The sequence below is a fragment of the Falco cherrug genome, chromosome 5 (assembly GCF_023634085.1).
Source record: "Falco cherrug isolate bFalChe1 chromosome 5, bFalChe1.pri, whole genome shotgun sequence".
Lineage (NCBI taxonomy): Eukaryota > Metazoa > Chordata > Aves > Falconiformes > Falconidae > Falco > Falco cherrug.
In genome coordinates, this window is record NC_073701.1 from 13908467 (window position 1) to 13931382 (window position 22916).

Genomic DNA, 22916 nt, shown 5'->3' on the forward strand with positions numbered 1-22916 from the left:
AACGATGCAATGAAATACATACTGGGGACTTGTTGCCAGTCTTTGTTCACCATTAAAGGTATGTTTAAATCTTATTCCTTCTGAATGTGCTACATGAGGACTACATGACTGTGTAATGAGAGATGTATCCTTCAAGCCTGCCACCAAACAGGCTGACCAACAAGAGTCAATTTTCCTACAAGACCTGCTCAATGAGATAGGTAATTAGGAATTAGACATGTGAGCAGAATCCAGCATTCGATTTGAGGAACAGAGCAGCTTAATAAGACCAGGAATATATCAACTGGTAAGGTTCACAAATTGGCTCCTCTGCAGCTGTGATGGTACTGAAAAAAATGTTACTTCACTTTTTTCATTTGTGAGTCTCAGTTTTGGTTTATGTTGTTTGTTTTTTTTCAAACAGCAGAAGTGACAGGAGATACACGGGAGATTATACTTCAAAGGACAAAAGAACACTTTAATCCCTTAGTGCTAGTGGGTTCCTAGGTCTACTGCAGACTACAAGCACTTTGGCTTAGAATAGAGGCAGCTGTGGCTTGTGGCAATCAAGTCTATTATTGGAGTTCACCACATCCTGCAGATCTACTGAAATACTTGTGGACAGAGACTCCTTTCTCCAGGACATCACAGCAGACTTGCTTAGCTAGTCTGAGAGCTCCTTGCACCAGTGTGAATGACTTTTGAGAACTAATAGAGATCTTTATGCCCGTTTCAGCCAAGGCAGTGTCCCCAGAATACTCTTCCGCCTACTCTGCTGTTTAGGTAAGCATATATTTAACATTTTAATGTTTGAAATTCAGAAATCATGGCAACAAAACTTGTTGCTCCTGCTACATTGATTTCAAATGTATTCTCCCTCTTTCAGCATTATTTCCTGGAGAGACACAAAGTTTATTTCAACTCTCCCAAAAGAGGTGACCCTTGCCCTCTTTTTTGGCTATTAAAAAATTTAGAAATAATAAAAAAAATCTTAGAAACTAAAAGTGGAATTCTTTCGTGATGTCCTAGAACCCTCTGAAGAGAACTGGTTAGAAGATGACAGTTTTGGCCTTACTAAGGGGGAAGGGAAGAGAAGACAAAAGGTACCAAGCACACAATCAGGCCTGAGCCAAAACAAGCAGAAGTTAGAGTGTCCAGCTATGAGTAGAGGGTAACAAGCCATCTCGGTTGTTGAATAATTTTTTCCACTAGTCTTTCCAAGAGCAAAACACAGGAGTTTCCAGCCATTGAGAAGACAACATAAACACTTCAAAATTCAGAATAGATTCCCACAAGAGACAGTGACACAATTGGTTGAATTTCTTTTCTAAACAGTTCAGCTTCCATCATTCACTTATGTACAGTTCCTCAAACAGAAGCCACTTTTCCGTAACAAACAGAAACCGCTATGAGGAGCAGGCTCTTAGCCCTTCTTAGGTTTAGATCTGCTACTTAACATGGATGAAGTAAGGTCCAACACAAGACAGATTTTGCTTGAAACACACAGTATTTGCTCGTGTAGTCTTTGTCTGTCCTGGCAGCAACAGCAAGAGAAAACAATGGTGCTAAGCATCATCCAGTATTAAACCCCTGTGCTTTCTATCAGTTGAATTTGTACAAATTTGCATCACAAGAGTATATGTTTCTCTGCTAGTCACTCACTGTCTTATTCTCAGTCCCCTAAAACCAGTAATTGGACAGCTTTGAGTTGCTGATTTCAAATCATTGCTATAAAAGAGGTCCTTTTAATTTTTGGAAATTAAGTGTAAAGATTACCCATGTGACTAGAACTGGGCTGAGGATACAACTTATACAAGATCATCAACGTTTCAAAACTGTATTTTGTTCCAAAGCAAGACTTCAAATTACTCCAAACTTTGAAATAAATACAGATATAAAGGCTGATTCATTTCAGCTGTTTTAATCACCATTGCAACAGGAAGTTCCAAGCCATTCTGGCAAGCTGCCCCTGTTTTGGTGGCTACAGTATTTCTGTCTTCCATGTCAAGCTTAACAAAGCATTTTAAGCATCTCTCAATTAAAATGAGGGACTTAGTTTTGCTGGTTGTGTGTACTGGGGTGGTTTCTTTTCTTTTGAGTTTCACATTTTATATTGTGTTGGAATAGCTTTTCTTCTAGAACAAAATTCCAGGCATTCCATAAAATATCCTGATTTTGAAAATCACTGATATTGACAGAAAAAAGATTACCACAGAATGTTTCTGTTTATTTCCTCATTACGATTCTACATGTGATAACCCACTCTTCCAGCCAAAAACCAGCACAACAGTCTTGTGACTCTTTATTAACATCCCTGCTCGACTACTCACGCCAACTTTGGTACTTCACTTCTGCCCCAACAGCCTGCACACCTGCTTTGCTGCTACCTTCTCTCAACATTCCAATTAGTCCTTGAATCCCAGTTCAGCTGAAATATCTCCCCAAAACAGGCAGCTGCTTACAACTTAAGAGTAAGTGGGAATGGAAAAGGAGGAAAAGCAATTCAAATTCACACCCTCTTTTGATGAATACACACCCTCATTGCAGCCACGTGTCATCACTCTCCCACATTACTACAGTATTCCAAAATTGCTTCCACTCCCAACGTCAAGGGACTACAACTCTTCCTTGGAAACATCTGAATTCAGCAAGAAAAACTAAATGCCAGTCAGATATTCTGCACTCTGATGTCTTTTGTTGTGTCCAGCATTACTTAGCAGTCTCATTTCACTTTAAATGAAGGATTTAAAAAAAATTCAATGTCAGACATATAAATTAATCTGTGGCAAAAACAGCAACACAAAATACTCTAATAATTAAAATAATGTGTGAGAAAAGACCTAGCATTATTTCAAAATGTATAATGATTGGTGCATTTCATGGTAAAGTTCTGCAGCTAAATAGAACAGCATGCCACATTGAATTGCAGCGCTTAGAGTGCAGCAACAGACTCAAGACGGAAGCCAAGTACCACAACCACCCAAGTGGTGGCAGTTTCCATAATTCCCCAGTTTCCTATTGCAATTATTAAGTGAATTTAGTAGTGATAAAAGTTTTTAAGGAACTGTAAGGATCAAGTTATTATGTTTATATAACCCAAACTTCAGAGCCAAGGATGGGATGGAAGAAAATTAAAAAAAAAGGAGAAAGCTAGTAGGCTCCAAGATTGGAAACAGCGCAGAGACATTATTAATGGCATTCACTAGTCTCTTTTTCCACACTCCCTTGTACACAAAGATTCCAAGATTTTAGTGATGGGTCAAAGAACAAACCATTAATTTTCTAGTATGTGTGTAAAGGATGTGCACTCTGTTACATGTTAAGTATAAAACTAACCTTACCGATAATTAGATTTTTCACTAGGTTAAAGCATAGTAAAATAGAGCAAGTGTTTCAGGAAAGGACTGTAAAATGCCTTTCTAGAACTCTACAGAAATTGTAAATGGCAGACTGCAGGATCCAGCTGACTACTAAAGCTGGAAGACAGTTTAATGGTATTTGCTGCTTGTGTTTTAAATCAGGCCAATCAGGGAAGCCTTCAGAAGGCTTCAGCCAGCCACACAACGCCATTGCTTAATGCTGCAGTAAATAATACTTCTCACTGAGCAATGCCAACTTCACACTCCAATTTATATGAAATGTTATGTTTTCCGAGAAACACATAAATAACAGAACTATGGTCTTTTTGAAAGAAACACGCCCCACCCCCCACCCCAATCTTGCAATTACAATAATTGTTTTGTTTCAGAACTAACAGATGTGTTCTCAATTTACTGCAGAGCAATACGTACAGCCTACTGGGGATGGTTTCAAAGGAGTGTAATGCAGGTGCAAATCAAGTCTTGCATCAGGAGGAAAGAAGCTTTAGACATACACTGTTCTACTGAGGCTGATTCGTATCTTCTTCCCAGTAACTTTTTTCCTTTGTGGTACCTTCAAGTCACAGAGTATTCTTCATCCAAAACAGAACAGGTGACATGTCATTTCAAATACACAACCAAAGCAAATACACTTACTTTCATTTTTCCAAAATAATTAATTGGCTTCCTTTTTATTCCATAATCTGTACAAAACATCAACCCTGGTCTATGTTTCCCTGGAAAACCCTTTACGTTTCTTCCTCCAAGTAGTTTTATAATCAAATTCAGCACATTTTTTATGTATTCAATTTTTTAATGTATTCAATGCTCAGTACAAAAATAAATGTAAATAAAAAAAACAAACAACTTTCACTGTTTCATTATTCAGGAAAAGTAAGACAGGGTTGAAGTGTGCAGCTTCATAATGAGGTCTAGGTCCTCTTTTAAACATGATCAAACACTAAGCTCCTTTCTTTCACAAGCTCTGTACACTCAACTATCAGTTTCTGCCCATGTCACCTAGAAGAACAGTGATCAAAAGCTACCACATTTACTTCATACGCAGCAATAACAGATTGACAGACTGGTGCTGGGGTTCACGCATTTAAGTTTCTTATGCCTCTTTTTGCTATTATGATTTTGTAGAAAGCATTACTGCAAAGTAAACCAAACTGTTTGTAAGCAGTATCAAAAAGAATAAATTACCATAAATTAAGTAATTATAAAATAAAATTTTGGTTCAGTTTAGCATTGTTTGCAAGTCAGATAGTATTATTTCTTCATGACTGAAACAATGCCACAAACTACTTCAGCAACATTTTTACTGAGATTAGCCACAAAATTCATGAATAAAAACCCCTCAATGGTTAAGAACTTTGCCTGAAGAAGATACTCTCTTGAAAACAGAATATTGCAGACAGGCTAAATGATTTCTCACATGTTGAAATCAAATGTTAAAAGAAAACAGAAGACTTTCAGTGTCGTATTTAAAAGATTTTATAGTATTAATGCAAGGAAAGCTGTGGCATGAGAGAAACACTGTGCAATGGAAAAGGTGTTCGAATATGTTGAGAGTCTATATTCAGGTTAATCAGTAACATCATGTGTCTGTTCTCACTTTATGGCACCCTGTGAAAAACAATTGACTTTCAACAAATGTTATTTTATAAATTTATTTTTTTAAATAAAACTGATTTCTCATTATCTGTGTCTTATATAAACTAGTAACTTGGTGAGAAATAGAAATGTACTGATGAAGGTGTTTTGAACTGCCAACCTATTGCGGAGTGACTAGCAGCACCATACGCTAATATGAAACTTTGAAAATATCAGTGTATGGGAAGATGACAAACCAGCTTTTTCTGTCATTTAAAGAGAAAAATATTAACCTAAGGATTGTAAACCAGTATAGTTGCATTAAGGTGTTATTCTTTATCAGCTTAACTAAGTAAGTGGGGGAAATCCCTGTGCACAATACTATTCAAGCATTTAACTTTCCTCACATTGCAGAACAGAAAGGGTTTTACTTTATTTGGGGTCTTTTTTACACCATTTACACAAACAGACCAAATCTTTACCATTCCAGGATTTTGCTAATAATGGTGTTTCATTTTTAATGGAAAAAGAAGTTTGAATGTTGCTATTTTTAACGACCGTTCATCATTCTTGATACGTTAGCAAAAGGGGTTGCTAGTAACTGCAGTTAAAAATAACTGCTAGCGCTCCCCCACTGACAATCATTACAAAGCGTGATTCTGGCAGCATGAATTTTTCATAACTTTTCCATTATAGTTTTGGAAAGTCCCAAATTGCCAAACTGCAAAAGGATTCAGAAAGCAAACCAAATGATACTCTAGGTTACAGTAGCATAATAGTACAGTACCTGTCCCCTTGCAGCAGTTATCTACAAACATACCAATATATAAGAGCAGAATAAATCATTGTGCCTTACACTACACCCCCATGATAGCTGAGAAAAATCAGTTATTAAGTGACACGGGCCACTTGTTCCATAACCCAGCTGTATTTTGAATTGCCATTGCTGACTCCAATTGCCTATCACCCAGATCACCTTTTGACAAACAGATAAAACTAATACTTAAACCTCTCCTGTAGGCTGAGAGATATCTGTGTTTTGAAACCCATTTTCAAGGAAAACAAACTACTGAAAAAGTTAGGAACTAGAAAACGTCATGAGGTTAATACAAGAGCAGGGCATAGCATCTTCAAAACCCCATGCTGCAATTCACAAGATCTGCAAATGAACTTGCAATGAGTTGTCAAAGGTTGACCTGTACAGAAAGTCTTTGAGGTGGGGGTCTCCGTGGACCAAGCCAATGGGATAAGAGGTCTAAATTCCTCTTACTGTCATATAAAGTAAGTACGTGAATCATTACAGGCGATGCAGAAAAGAAGGTGGAAGGAAAAGAAGTATCAACCTCATCCTAGGTGAACAATACACTAGTGCAGTCTGAAAGCTGCATCAAATCTGGGTCATTCCAAATCATTTCAGCAGAGCTTCTAATTGCATCAGGAGAGATGCAGAGACGAGATGCCAGGCTTCAGCACTTGCTTGCAGTTGCCATTTCTTGCTGTAGTTTTCAGACGGTCCCTGAAGGACTGTTGACTCATGATGACTAGCACTCCTCTGGACAACATTCAGGAATGGTTTGGTATGTAGTATAGGCTATGAGCTCTATGCGTAGATGTATGGGAAACTGAATTCTGTGATTTGATTCTGGTGGGGGCAGATTAAAGTGAAGGAAGAGAAGCCCATAAAGGAGAATGCTGTCACAGGGATGTGAGCCATGCCAATTTTTGCAACTTGCCCTCAAGGCTAGAAATGGTCCTTAACACATTTTACTAGCTGTACCCACTAGGGACTGGCCCAGCCCTCGTGACATTGACTGTGTTTATTTGCTGATGATCCAAGACTTACAGAAAGTTCAGCAGTTACTCTCTACTACCTAAAATTCTAAGAATACGCATTTTCCTTTAATGATTCACCAAGCATAACCTTTGCACAGGATCAGATTCGCTTATTAAGATAAATTTAGCCACCTTGTTGAGATTAAGATCAACTTTACATTTAGCAAACACAAGAATCCTGATGTTGTGATTTATATGTCTATAAAAGCCATATATTTAGTATGCATGATATACAATAACTCAGGTATGCATGCTCTAGCACTAAATTTCATGCTGAAAGCTTGCTAATGCCTCAGGCTATTGAGCGAGATGATACATGAAGCTGTACATAAGGAGACTGCATAGTAGTTTCTTAATTTACCTCTAAGCTACAACTACCAGAGGATTTTTGAGTATTTGTGTCTCAGTGTCTTGCAATCTGGTAACAACTACTGCAGATACTATGAAAGTAAAATTCCCAGCTTCTAGCTGAACTCATATATTCATGATAAAGAGAATTCTAATTTTTAAATTTGTAAAGATGTGGTTTAAATTGTTTTAAAAAATCCATAATAAACGTATCCTTTCCATATGGTCTATTTACATGAAAATAAATATCCTCAAGCACTAAGCTGTTTATAAAATTTTAAATGTTCTGTTTAGCTTTACTTATATTGTTATTTCCTTTCTTGCAACAGATCATTTATTTGATTACAGGTCTGTACCTATAAAGTTAAGGCTGCAGGTTCTAACTGAGAACTAGAAAGAGTTCTTGTTTCAAGACATGGTTTCATTACTCTACATTAAATATGTATACACACCATGTTATAAAATGTCATTAAAGGAAAACTACACATGCACAGCAACTCTTCCTCGTGAGTCCTTTAAAGAAAAAAAGATCTCATATGAACAGAGCTGGAGGGTACATTTCAGTAGCTGAAATTTGTACCAAAATAAATGCAACCATAAAATTAGAAACATTTTTAAATGATTCTTGCAAGTCACTATTTTTTTTTTCTTTAAAGAACAAAGAAAACTTCTATAGGAGTTTATTAATAAATACTGTTTTCTTTGAAGTTGATTTTCAAAGGGACAAGTCGACACTTTTATAGAAAAGCCTGCAGGAGCAGGTTGACAGTAATGGTGGGTCAGAAGGTGAGAGGAGTAAAAGCATTGAATCAGAACCTCAATCAGCTGCCACCAGATTGATCTATTGTAGGGGCATTAAAAATGACATTTTTACTTTTAAAATTAAGAAAGCATTTTTAAGCTTTTTTTTTTTTTCCCCCTCAGCAGCTACATATCCTAAAAGCACTTTCAAAAAATGCATTGAATGGTGAGGCGCTCTCGAAATTGTATGATTCAAGAGCTTGAATTAAAAGGTGACACTACCAACCACCAAATACTCCAATTGGATTGCAAGTTCTGGAAGAACTGGCAGTAGCTAATGCTCTCTCAAACTGCATCAGCTTCTCATAACTGGAGTTGTCAGGAACAGGCAGAGCTGAGACAACTAAACAGACCTGGTTGGAAAATATCAAGGTAGTGACATCTAATTAAGTTCAAGGGAACATAAGTTAGGTGCAAGTTCAAGCGAGCTTCCCAGTTTATTATTAATTTTCAGTGAACCGTTTCCATTTTTGTTGTGGGTAAAACATTTACTTTTTTAAAATTATTTCCTTTTTTTACTACAATACTGAACAATTGCCTGAAATAAAGCATTTCAGTATTTCCAAAGCCAAATGCACAACCTTAATTTTGCTTAACTAAAGTGTGAAAGGATTTTTAGAAAAGCTGGAAACTGTCCTAGGGAAAACTGCAAGCCCTGAACAGCTCCATGGGTAGCACCGCTCCTTTTCTAAAAGGGCAGGATAAAAACTGAGGTAAACGCTGCCGTGTACCCTTAGTAAAACTCAACAGAAATGTTGCCAACCTCAACATGAATTCACTGAGCTCCGTAATTGCTGCTCATGCTTCTTTTTCATGTATATATTATGTATTTATATTAATGTGAATTTTTATATATTGCATATGTGCACAGACACCTATATATTAAAATATATAAAAATAGATATAAAAATATGCATATGTCTATATATATAATTATACAAATTACAGATCATAAACAAGAAAATAGCCAATTTCTGTTGATTATCGATTTCCCTATTCTCTAGGATTACGGAAAAGATTCAAATGCATAAATGAGAACAATGAACAACAAGAAAAGAACACCATCTTGACAGAAAGGCTGTATTTGCTATTTCAGAAACAAATTGTTACAGGTGTGTGGGTTAGTGCTCAACATACATGCAAAACAAAGTAGGGGTCTCTTCTGTACCTCCTCAGATTGCTAAACTTTTACACCTACAGGATATTTATGGTAAGTAATATGTAATCATTTTGGTGGGTTATTATATTGAACTTCAATCTTACTTTGCCTTGCAAAGAATGACTTTGGTCAAAACCATCCTTTATTTGTGTATCACAACTGCCAACAGTTTCTATACCTATTTTAGCCATTTGGAACCTGCACACACAGTTGTTTTCTCTCAATCCTCAGTCACTGGCAAAGTGCATTTCAGACTGTGAGGATGCACCTTGAAAATCTAGTAAGTCAATCTTGGAGAAGATTTGGATTGTTTGGACATGCTGCGTTTGTATTATTACTTTTCTTTTCCAAGCAGATACAACCCTGCTAGAGTCCACAGGAGCTTGTATCAGTGACTGGAACATGGATAAACAGATGTGCAGTGCGTTGTCTGTTCAGCTGCTCTCTCTCACGCTAAACCCATGGGGATCCTCCACCTGAATATACAGATTATTAGAAAGCACTTAATCTTACCTTACTGAGTTATAACCTTCTGAGCAAGAAGAAAAATCACATTGGAGGCGCAGGTTTGTTTTTTCCTTAGAGAAGAGCTTTGCATCAAGATATGTGATAGGAACAATCAGTCCTGTGGTGTTTTCCAGTGGAAATGCTTGGAGGGAAGATGGAAGGAATATTTCTAGTGGTCAGTAATCAACTAAGCTTAGGACATACAATCAAGCCATGATCTTGGCTTTTGCAGATTTAGTTCATTGTGCATTTCACAAACAGCAGAGGATTAATTCAACATCTTGATGCTCTGACTTCCAGCACAGAGATCTGACACAGCACTTTAACATTGCTCCCACTGCTACAATATCTAAATATAGGCAGTGCTCCATTTAAGGAACTAAAACTCAATTGTTTTTTCCAATTGTCTTTTACTAGATGTTTGGTCAATGTCCCTTTGAAATCCTTCCAGCAAATCACTTCTGCCAAAACAATCTAAGCAAATCTGATTGACTGCAATTATGATGTGTGAACTTGGAGACATACAGTTTTAAACATTTAAACGCCCACTAATGAGGCAATTTTTATCTTTGCCACTTCTTTATGGAAATATTGAGGGGTTTTGATTTAATAATAGAATTTTTTTCAAAAAGCAGAGTTTCTGTGAATTGCTAAAACAAAGATATCAGTAGACTTCAAAAGGGATATTATTAAAGTCTGTTCTCCCTCAAAATACAGACAGAAGATCCTCACTATTTATGAAGTTCTTAAACAACATGAGAACCGAGACATTTTTCTGAAACCTCCTTAAAGATTACAGGAAGTTCTCCTCTTGTCATTTGTTTTACCATTGCATATATAAAAGAAAGCATGAAAAGCTAGGCAGGTTTCTTCCAGTCATTGGCTGTTGACAGCAAGGAAAGTAGATATTCTATAGTTAAGAAGAGGATGCAAAAGTGATCACTACTTATTTTTACATTATGGTAGCATATATATATTATATATTAGGGTTCTTCAAAAAGCCCTGCATTTCAAGCCAAAAAGATAACTGAACAGAATCTTGCAAGTAAGAGCTGAACAGGCAGAACCTTTGCTTACAGGGACATGTGTATTCTCATTTCCCTCTCTCCCTCCTTCCCCTGCTTTTGCAGCCTTTACAAATTAGAACTTTGGTTCCCTTTGGGCACTGGCATCACCAAACTTCGCTCAAGCACTGCCGTGCTGAACAGCAAGGAGCAGAATACCGCACGCCTACAATTTAGAAGAAACAGCATCACCCAACGGCAGACATTCCAAACTGCAGATGACAGTCGCTGCACTTTCTCTTCCCAAAGACACAAAGAAAAACAGGAGAAAGTGCGGAAAAAAAATAAAAAAAGCAAGTATTTGGCCTGAAGACTAGGTGCTCTGATACAGCTTCACGTGCTTCGACAGGAGTTTCAGCGAACAGTTTTCAGGGCTGGTTACAGAAGTTACACTGCCTTGAAGGCACACAGGCAGAGAACTGAAGGCTCACAGCTGCTTTTTTAAGGCAAAGCCAAGCTGACTGCTGCAAGACATTACACCTCTGCTGAACCCGATGATGGGCTACACAGGAATGGAGGGAGTTAAGTAACTGAACCTCACTGATGAAACAGAAACTGGACACCAGACTTCTGTAAGCACATTTGTAAGCATTTGTCTAGCTCAACACTTCTCTGATTTTGGTGGGAAAGTGAGTATCAGGACTCAGTGGCATGCGTTCAGAATCCTGCTTGCTGATCACTGGGTAAGGGATCTTCCACCAGCCCCTTCCACCAGCCTTCACACGAAGTTTCCTTGATGTCCTTCTCACCCTGAACATAGCACAGAGTACCAGTAAACCCAAGAGCAGTAAATTCATCACAAATCATAGTCTATCACATATTTCATGCTCTACTCTTTCCTCTATGAAACTATTTTACTGGCACTTCCAAAATGTGAACTGAACTAACAAAGTACAAGTAGCGACAGCCAAATTTCAACACCAACAAAACAGAAAATCTTCAGGTTTTTTTGCTTGTACCTATGTTCATAGGCTTTAGAATTGCCATAAAAATACATGCTGAGATACTACCTCACAGTAACCAAAACTCAGTAACTATCCAGGAAATAGATGAAATGATGACTGATTCCTGTGCCTCACAGGGTAATTAAAGCAGTAAAAAATCTCTTTAAGTGGAAAGGAAGAGAAAGTTTTAAGTATCCAAAAGGGATCACATTCAACACAGCATTATAACATCAGCCCTTTGTGAAGTCTGGTGCAGCTTTAAAACAAACAAACAAAAACCCCAAAGAAATTGTACCTAGGATGGCAGTTAAGAAAAGACAGGGAAACTCAAAGTTCATGCTGAGGTTAAAAAAAATGAAAAACAACATAGAAAACTAATGAAATTCCTTGCTATAGTAATGGAAAATACATGTCATTTGTACCTGACACCAGTAAAAGCAGAAAGAATTTGGATTAACAGCTCAGATCTGAGTATTTAGAAAGGTAGACATTCTTACACACATGGTGGGCTTGCTCCCAGCAATATGAACACTGGCAAGAAGCACAAAACACAGGCAAACCCCCTTCCCACAAGACAGGGTACAGCATGTCTTGTGAGCCTTTTTTAATCAAAAATTAGCCACATCAGAAGGTGGTTATTAACAGTTTTCCTAACAATGGGTACCCCAACAAATTCGGTTCTTTACCATCTAGTAAACTAGCAAGAGGCATTTTTGGTGGATACGGTGCTCTTCACTTAACTGAGAACGATATACGGAACAACAAGCAAAGAAAAAGATCTCTGTATACCTCAGAACATTTTGCAATCTACTGAAACTTTAATATCCCATGTCTTACTGAAGCATCTGAATCCAAGCTGGAGAAAGGAATAAAAAAGTTGTCATGACTCCCAGACTCCTCCTTCTAGAAGCTAGGCCACATTGCTTCCCATCTTTACAGGCCTCAAAAAAAAAAAAAAAAGAAAGAAATGACTAGGCTGATCAAGATCACTGAGGAAAGCAAAGACATTTTCTGATTTCAGTGGACTTTAAACCAGGGCTTTTGCCCAACAGATGCTGACATTATTCTTGAAGACAGAAAGCACCTGCAAAGCCCAGGAGAACACTCCTCTGTTTTACAAAGGAGATAACATTCAAGAACCACCTGCAATATCCACAGCACAGCTGTAACCCCTTCGTTATATGGTTCACACTGTGTTTACAGAAATTACTCCAAGCAGCAAGGACTGCCACACAAGGTACTCTTCAGGTAAGTACTACATCAGGCCATTCTGCAACCCAGCAAGTCAAAAAGCCTGCAGTAGCATGAAGCACCCTCTAGTGAGCACCAAGTTTAATTCATGTTTGGCACATGTACGATAACCACTATTCAGATCATCTGAGCAGGAAAAAAGTCGCAGTACCTCTGAAAATTCTTCCATGTAATGGTCTATACCTTATTTTTAGGTTTCATTCTGGCTTAAAATGAGTATTTTTACATGAGCTCCTCATCTCAAGCAGGCACATTAAATATCAGTGCTATAGATGTAGTTTCAACACTTAGACAAAGTGCTTATTATGAGTTGCAAAAAGGTCTGGAAACAGCTGTTTGACAATGACATGCTGAGCTTTCCTTTAAAAAGGGCTTGAGTCCTGTGCTGTGCCATGACAGTAATAGGGTTCAAAACCAAATAGGGTTCAAAAAACCATTCAGAGTCAAGAAGAGGCCAACAAGCCTGTAAGTTGGTACTGACTGTTTGGAAATGTATGCAGAGACAACTCATTTTAATGTTGAATGTTAGAAAATATCTATTCATCTTATTCTTTTCTATATTCCCTCTCCACTATAAATCAAAGCAATTAATATAATTTCTAGAGCTATCCAATATCTTATTTTAATACACTACAAACTTCACAAGAACAATCCTCCTCCCACAATCTATCTTTTACTCCAAATTGCCAAAACCATGTTACTGCTTTTGGCAAGTACATATATATATATACACGATGCATAAAATCATCGTTCTACAGACATCTTCACACTGGCAGAAGTGAATGTAGTTTACATTTATGTGTATTCAAGGTTTGGTCAAGGTCTCAGCCTATGATTCATGAGAACATAATAATATATAGATAGATCTTTATACCCCTTTATCTGTTACATGGTAATTGTGGTAATAATCCTCCACATGAAGCAGGCCAATAATATACTAGCAGGGAAGTATAGTACTGTGTGTTATGTCAGCCTTCACCTAACCATTGGGGATATCCAGATAACCAGTATGTGAAGATGTGTCTACGTAGTATGTAATTTAAGTATCAAATGGAAGCTGTTTAAAATAAAACCTAAGGAAAAACAAACAAATAAACAAAGCTTATACTCTATTAAAACTATTAAAACCACCTTTAATATGAAACTTTGAGTGTATCTAAGTGCATCTAAGTCCCGTACAATAAAAACTTTCTATGCATTGTATAATCGAGGCTTCAAGTGAAATTGGTCAAACCAGAGAAATTACAAGGAACAACTGTATCACTTGCCAAAAAATGGTGGGGCAGAAGGGGACACAGGAGCAGGACAAGAGGGAACATTAACTTGTTGCCTATAAAAGGGCAGAACAACAGCATAAAGTTTTGTATTATTCTCCAACAACAAATGAATTGCATTGTTATAAAAATAATTCAGTGCTTTACAAACTATACTTGCATTAGGCATACATTTCTGACCTCAGGGCAAAAATACTCCACACTTTTTTGCTCCTCTTGTCCTACCACTTAAGACATCTCACAATTCTCTAATAGTCTCTAGCACTGATGAAAATCTTGGCACTTCATTAAGGATTCATGATTGCAACAGAGCTGAAGACCAACATAAAATTCGTATGGTGTGGGAAAATCACCTTGTGGGGAGGGAATTAGAGAAAATTGGGTCCTAACAGAAGCATAGTGTTAGAGAAAGTTTTTTTAGGGTAAAATACAGCTATCACCTTCAGGATGGTTGGCATGCACAGAATCTACATCACCACAGTTCCCCAAGCAACACATCCTGCCAGCTCAGCACATGCTGATAGGAGCGTAGGAGTGACAGAGGATGGAGTAGAGTGGAGACACCACAGCCATGCTCTGTTGTGCTCCCTACAGGAATGGGAATTCAATGGCACCACAAAGCTGATAAGCTGCATATTAGTTGTCGCATCAAGAATCCATGAGATGTCCATGGCTGAGCCAACCACTGTGGCAAAATTAACTTCCTCAGATGAAATAGTATCATTGTAATACTAATACACACCTCTATGTCAAAGTTACCTGTTTCCAAGATACTACTACACCTCACTGGGCACACCATACCAGTTAGTAACAACAAGATGTATGACTAGAGTCATTCAAGCTCCACCTAAATGTGATGGTGGTCAAGCTGACTCACTCTCTAAAGTTGTTATGAAGGGACTTCTAATCAAGGTAGTCAGCCATGGGGAGGCTGAGAAACAAAGAAAAGATAGTGAAGATACCACCTTTATCTAAGTTATGCAGAAAGAAGCCTTTAAGTGCGGAAAGTTCTGGCTATGAGAGGAAACAAGATGATCAGGTGTTGCTATCCACTGGCATCAACAGAAAATTAGTTGAAAATAAGACAAAGATAATTGTGGTAGTGGAGATCACGACCTCCAACTAACAAACAGCCCGCCTGAAAGAGGGCAAAAACCCCTCTTGAGGATAATGCATAGTTAGTAAAGAACTTCAGTAGTGCTATCCGAGGATGTGCACTAATTTGCATTAGAAGTGTGAAACTTGTAACCAATGCTGTGTATGATGAATGAATATGCAACATGCTATGAAGTATAAAAAGTGGACAAAGGAGGGGAGAAGTTAGGGAAGGCTCCATCGTAACTTCTGTGATCAGTCGATGGGCTGAACCCTGTCTTCTCCCCCATAGGGACACCTATTGGGTAAGAACTTTTTCTGATGCAGGCTAAATAACTCACACTAGCTGTTATTAGTGATTATAATTCAATTGTTTGTAGTTTGGTTGTATATGATTTCAAGCTTGTTTTTGCAGACAGTCCCTATCACTGGCAATCACAAACCTTAATTTGTCATGATTTTATATTAATAAAGAGTGTTAGTCCATAAATTGTTAGTGTTAGTCCTTTGTGGGTGCTAGCAGTTGCTGGCAGTGTGTGACACATTCAAATAAAGTGGGAAGACCTGCTGAGGGGACCCCTGATGCTGTTGGCGTGTTTCCCTGAACAAGGCAGTTGAATTGCCCTCCAATCCAGTGGGACTGTTCAGATAAGGGTCCCTGTAATGGGATGCTGACAGACTCGTTAGGCACAGGGGTCTCAGCTTTCCTGCGCGCTAACAGATAAATCAAACACCTGGGGTTGAGAGGATTTCCCACCCACCCCCATCCCCCCTTTCACGTGATATATGGGACCAGAACTACTTATATGTCACAACAGATAGTTCTAAAAGACACTCTTGAATGAAAGAAACTTTTCTACTTGGGGTATCACTATAGTTAGGTAGAGATCTCATTTCAACAGCAAAACCTAGGCTTTTAAAGCACTTCTGTGAGAAAGACCATTTTCAGCTTTACTGCTGACTTTTGCAGTGCTATACTTTGAGAAAACTCACCAGTTAACGGGCTCGGTCCTGCAACACCCTGAATGTTTTGTCCTTATCCAGCAAAGCATTAAAACACACAGATAGCTACAACATGAGAACAACACTATCCAAACAGTGGAACCATGTAGAATTTTTACAGTTAGGTGTGCAGAAGCTCATCACTTCAGAGCATTCAGATCCAAAAGGCTCCTCCTTTTTCACTCAACTCTAAACCAAGAATCTCTTTCATTTTAGGCTTATGCTTAATGTTAGGAAAACATAATAGTCACAGTTATGCAGGTTTCTAATGAGGAAATCAAAGTGGCTTATTTTTCTCCTCCCGCTCTCAACAGCATATGCAAATAAATGCAGGATGCTCTTCATCACAAGTAACTCCAAATCCTGCCATGCTAGAAAGAATGTAGTTACTTCTTTTAAAAGTTAAACTGATCCTGAAGGAAAACAACATATAGACTCATACAGTCTTTCTGAAAACCTTAGGTGAGAAACAGCCAATTATTAAATAAAACAAAGTATTTGTCCTTAATTTGAAAATTTCTAATTTATGTTCACTACAGCAAGAAGAGTAAGTTAAGGAGCTGAATGGTGATAATTTGATCTATGGATGCTGGCACCTTTTCTTAACTGTATTGTAACTGGATTCATTGCACACCCTGCCCCAGTGAAAAAAAAAATATGAAAAACTGAATTCCACACAAGTCACATCTTGTTCATACTTTCAGGCAGAACAGTCTTCAAATTAGGGAGCTAATCCCATATAAAACAATTTGGCTTAGAGATATATATATATAAATCTAAGCTACATTAAACGGTATCCAGATGCTTTACTTGCTACTTTTTTTAAGACTAATTTTAACTGTAGAAGCTTTTCTTTTTCTTCTCCCTTTTCTCCCAGAAGACTTCATTTCTCAACTCTGCATTGGCAAAATCCATTATATAATTTCATTAAAGGAAGCACTGCTGCCACCTCAAATAAAAGAGCACATGAAAAAAATTCCCTCAAATTGTTCACCTCATTAAAATGATTCCATTTAGGTAAGAAGGTGCCAAGTGCCAGTACCAAAGACAACTCTGTATTTAATTTTTTTTCCCCCTATAACAAACAGAACAACTTTACACACATTCTGAGATGAATATCATATCACTGGGTCCATCAGCATCCCCATCATCTAAAATGTCCTTGACACATAAGGGTACAGATTGCTTTCTTCACCTGAGGGGATTGGTTTTGCTTTTAACAGGCTGATTAAGTAAAGAGACATCTCAAAAACATCCTTCTGCATATTCAGTATTCTGCAGGGGACAGAGATCTCTGTCCCAGCATACTAACTGTATTGCTAGACAAAGTAAGAAGGAGGTAATAAACTACCTATCCTATCAGCAACAAGAGTCAAAGACAGAAAAGCCAATGCAATCAGATTACAGCACCAAACCCAAGCTAAATGCTTTGTTCTTACTAAGTTAGGCTCAGTTTTGCATTCAGAAACATCACATTTTTTCTCTTCCGCATCCCTTTCAAAAGGCAACAGTACAGCATGACCTCAGCGTGCCAATTCTGCCAGCTGGCTGCTCCCCCGTTGCAAGGAACACAGCTCGTGTGTCACATCTAGCTTGTTCCAGACAACGCTGCATCCTTCCGTAATAGTTTTCAAAGGACAGAAACCCCTGGCAATTAAGATTCCCTCGTTTGATCTCAGAGGTAATAGTGAACTAAAGCGAATAGTGAATAAAGACTGCAATTAAACTTTGTCAAGCTTTCTACTTCCCAATTCCCTGTCTGCTAACTCCAGCAAGGTTATGTGATTGAAGTCTATGTAATTCCTCTGTACAGGAGGAAGGAAACATTGCAGAATAAGGTCTAGATTATTCTGTCGCTTGTTCAAGTACTGATGACATTTGCAATTAGATCAAGTATTTTAAACTAGTCATACCGCTTTAGGAAAAGGTAGTAAGGTTGTGCAGAGCAGTGCTTTCTGTCACAATAAGGCAGACAGCAGTCATCTCACCTTCCAGTATGTATTCTCGTAAATGAACAAAGAAATAGGGGTGCAGATGAATTGCTATGACCTATTTTGTATTTGCTCCATTTCTATAATAAAGGATTATAACCCCTTCATTCATTAGGTTTCTTTTGTAAGTTTTATTCTTTAATAAAATGGTTCTATTACACTAAACCAGCAGGAAGAACTGCGCTGAATCCATCACTTCATAGTTTTAAGGGTGGAAAATAAGTGTACAAAGCCTCCCCCTGAAAAAACTGCATTACGTCTGTCCAGATGATAAAACTGAGGTGTTCAAGGAGGCAAGTCAAACAAGGTGAGGGGAGTATGGAGGAATTCTCACCTTCCCTTCTGATAAATTCATTCTTCAAGCACCAGCCAAAACCTCCACTCCTTGCTCAGCCTGAGAACCCACCTCATTCCTTGCCGTATATTTAATAAAAACATGCAATGTATCTTTGTGAAGGACACATACCAAAATATAAGCCACCGGACTGCCCCACATGTATGATAATAATTCTTGCAGCTCTTCCTCCTACAGAGGAAAGAAAGCACAGGAGAACTGCACATGCATTGCAGGCTCCTGGTGGGTTTGACACAGAACTAGCTCAAGACTTGGTGTCATAAGTACAGCACTTTTATTTGTTCTTCTCTTCCCTTCATGCAAGAGTGCGTGCAACTCAGGACATGCAGGTACCCAACATTTATCAGCCCAGAATAAACATTTTATCAGACACTTTTCTTACAATACCAACCCATCCAACTTCTCAAAACATGCAAGTGGGCAGTAAGCCTGGAAAGACCTATTTTAATAACTGCACCTCAGTTTACAGCTTAAAGGTCTGCCCACTCCCTTGTATCTTTAAGAACTTACCACAATTGTGTAAATAAAACTATGAGGAAGAAAAGATGTAAAGAACGCATTCCTAATGCTACCAGAGTACAAGCTAAAGAATTCTTTTTAAAAGCAAAGAATTATTTTAAACAGAAAGTGAAGAAGCAATAAAGCACTACTCTCTGTTCCAAAGCATTACAAGATTTTTCAACACTGCCAACAAACCAGTGCACTAATCCCCTGAAATTTTTGTTCTTATAGCAGGTGGAGACCATGAACAGAGAAGCAGCCTTTGCAGAGCAATTATCCTCCCACTCCAGGCATTCTCTGTTGCTTTAACTCTGTCGCTAGCACCCTGTGCAGCAGGACTGCACCCCTGTACTTCAGGAGACACGCACACATAAGGCGTAGCCTGGCTCAAGATGCACCTCCCAGAGAACAAACAGGTTGTCACTCAACTCTTGAAGAAGCTCCTGAAGACAGTGATGCAGCTCTGTCGACTTGGAGGGCTTTGCCCAAGTCACTGCTTGGGCTCTACTTATGTTTTCAGAACAAGTCAGGCAGACCAATACCAAGCACTAAGGTTATATTATAAAAACAGGGGCTATACTTTTATTATTAGTAGCATACTATTACTCTGTTTATTAGCGCATTATCATTTTTACTGGGAAAAAGCTCTACTGGGACTGGAAGTTAAGAGAAAAATTTTAGAGAAAACAAGTGTGAAAGCCTCGGTTCATTAAAGAGTCAGGATACTAAAAGTGCTGTTAAAGAGCCTTTGGTAAGTTATGTGCAACCCTCTCATGCCAGGCAAGCAGCTACATTGGCTGAAGAGAAAGCCCCTTCCCCAGCTGGTACCTACAACTCACACATAAGTCACACAAAAGCAACAGCTAATGGTAAAAACCCAAGGTCTCTCAGATGCACGGTCAGTTTGCTTGTTATGTAAACCACACAACTACTATGTATTACGTTATTTTTGCTTGAATACAGAAAGTAAACTGTGTGTAAACCAAATAATGGATATAAAATAAGACCTATATTGTGAGACAGTTCTCTGAAAAGAGATGTGGGAACCCACAAAGCCTGTTTTCATTCAGTCCAGGTCTAACCCATGCATCACTGAACATTTCGATCATTTCAAAATTTCAGATGGGTTGCTTGCCCCATCCTCACAAACACTTGTCTATGTATGGAAAATGCCTTAAAGATGACAAGTGCATTTATTAGAACCAATTTAAATGTATGAAATAAACTGAAAGTACAGATGGGATATCATAATATTGGCATTTCTAAAGTTTCAACAACAGTTAAATAATGTTCCATGATATCACACACAAGAATCTAAGTAATTTTCAAGACATCATGAAGCAATAATATTTGCAGGCAGTTTAAGGCAAGTTAATACCCAACTTCCATTGAAAACACTAAGCCTGCATGCCTAATTGCTCCAGGGGCCTTTGAAAATCCCAGCAGAAATGAACAATAAGCAGTAAATCAACCCTTTCAAAATGAAAGCAACCCGCTCCCCTCCACTATCATAAGGTATTCCACAAAAAATGTATTTCACTAACATAAAACACATATTACATCATAACGGGTCAGAGACAGAGCTATGCAAAAATGATTAACAGGATTAATAGTATTTTTCTGAAATACTGAAATATTTTATTATATACTGTAGTATGAATGGGAAAAGGGAGGATCATTCCTGTATTTCCCATCTATATGCCCAGATTACTAGCATTTATCAGACAAAGAGGGGAGCATTCCTCAGATTTTACATTTCTGTACTCTGCAGACAAAAAATACAAGGAAATGGGAGCATTCCTCCCATTTGCTATGAAAATGCCCTGCTGCCATTATAAAAGTCTAACCTGGTAGACACTGAAGCAGTTGAAACCAGATTTGATAGCACCAGTACAAAAGAATCTATTATCTCCACAAAATAAAGTAATAAAACATTTTAAAACTTAAGAAACAGAGAAGCTCCTAAGAGATTGATTTTTCAGTACTCAGTGTCTCAATCACTCTTTGGCAACACAGAATTACACTCAGAGTATCTCATCATATGGAACGTCCTGTAGAGTAACCAGTATTAATTACTGTATTTTGGGTACTCACTGACATGGGCCTCATTTGCCAACACAAGAAAGAAGTAAAAATACTCCGTTATCTCCTTTGTTCCTACTTTGATATAGTCTTTCTTCTGTCTTTTCCATTTTGCAGCCTAAAAATTACTTCCTTGAGAGCAGGTGAAACTGATTCAAAATAAAGAAAGGAAAACAATCCCAAATGTCCCTGTTCAATAACAAATATCAATACTAGAAGCTACTCAAGACCATTTCCTTCCAGGATAAGGCTGCCATAAGGAAAGACACTTCTAAGAGAAAAGGAAGATATGGGAATGAACACCAGGTTTCTCTACCAGAAACTCACAAGGAAGAACTAGAGAAACATAAGCTTCTCACTGAGGTGAGGCTACTGTAATATGCTACGTGGTTGCTTAGGCCAAATGAGAAAAGTAATCTGCTGGGTATTTGGAAGTGCCCAGTTGAACTGTAAGACAACATTATTTCATGATTTCTTTTCTTGCTGAAATTAGGTTAGTCTAACAAGTCCTGGAGGAAAGCCACATCTTTTATCACCCTACGAAAAAAAGGTTTTGTATTTAAAAACATGCTGCTGTTTCCTCTTTTTCCTAAGTGTGGAAACAAAACTAATTTTCCACACCAGAATTCTGAAGTTAAATTGTTCAAAGTGATTTGATGGAAATAGATGGACATTTTTAAAGCAGCATGAAAAAAATCTTAAGTTGAGGGGAAGCGTTAGGGACTAATTCAAACATTAAGTTCATGCAACAATTCCCATCCATTTCCCTTCAAAGGTAAGTTGAGGTTTAGTCTCAGACATTTTCTTTTCAAGTAAGTGCAAATGTGAAAACAAAGGAATTAGGCACTGGTTTGCATTCTCTAGGACTGAAGTAGAAGGAAGACAGGCACATACTAAATAGTTATTAAAAAGTTAGCATACCTGTGATAGTAATTCAAAGACATGAGAAAAAAAAAAAAACTCCTTTACATGACCAATTCTAACCTCTATTTGTAGATCAACAATATATATTTTCATCAGTAAGGTCATGGTCAGCCATAACGCATCTGTTCACATGTAAGAGTTCTGCCACAAAAATGTACAAACTTACCTTATCTTGGTTTTCCTTATTTTTGTAACACAAATTTCCAATCAAACGAATGAGATGAGATTTAAAATCCACAGCTGGATGTGAAATTTCTTCCTGCCCTGCCATAGCGTGTGTAGCAGTGAAAATATTTACAGACTGTTTCCCAGCAAGATGAGTTAATCTCAGGGTATCTATAGAAAACAAGAACACTTTATTTAATTACCAGATGAAAATTAGTATTCACTTTGCACAGAGCTTTAGTACTAGTTGTTAGGTTCAAAGTTAACCAACAATTGCAGATATTCAGTAATATGTCAAAAGAACTTTGAAAGCTTTCTGTATTTCTTAATTTGTGCTAGTATAACCATAAAGGCCATCCCGAGGTCAGAAGGTATTTTCACATCTTTTTGACACACTTTCGTAGTTCAGACATGAAGTCTGAAGGTTGGTGCTATAGGTCGCTACTTGAAGAATCAGAACTTGTGGGCTGTTGATGATTCTGGCACTGTAAATACACCGCTAAAACCAAGTTTTTCCTTTAGTTCAAGCTTGTCACAGCGACACATACCAATCACAGAATTACTTTTTTCTCTCTTCTCCAGTCTGCTCCTAGCTCTGTAGTATAAGAATAGATTTTGAGTACATCTAGCACCTTGACACATCTTTACAAATCCTTCAGTGCCACAACCTTGGCAATCAAGAAACA

General features: G+C 37.9%; 1 protein-coding gene across 3 annotated transcripts in view; it reads right to left on the reverse strand.

Annotated features, from left to right (window-relative positions):
* The window catches only part of ATXN10 (ataxin 10), a 104220-nt gene that overhangs the window by 24322 nt on the left and 56982 nt on the right, over positions 1 to 22916 (reverse strand). For all 3 annotated transcript variants that reach the window (XM_055712034.1, XM_027805554.2, XM_055712035.1), the window contains exon 9: positions 22232 to 22401. In XM_055712034.1, coding sequence (XP_055568009.1) covers positions 22232 to 22401 — 170 coding nt within the window. The remainder of the gene's footprint in view (positions 1 to 22231; positions 22402 to 22916) is intronic.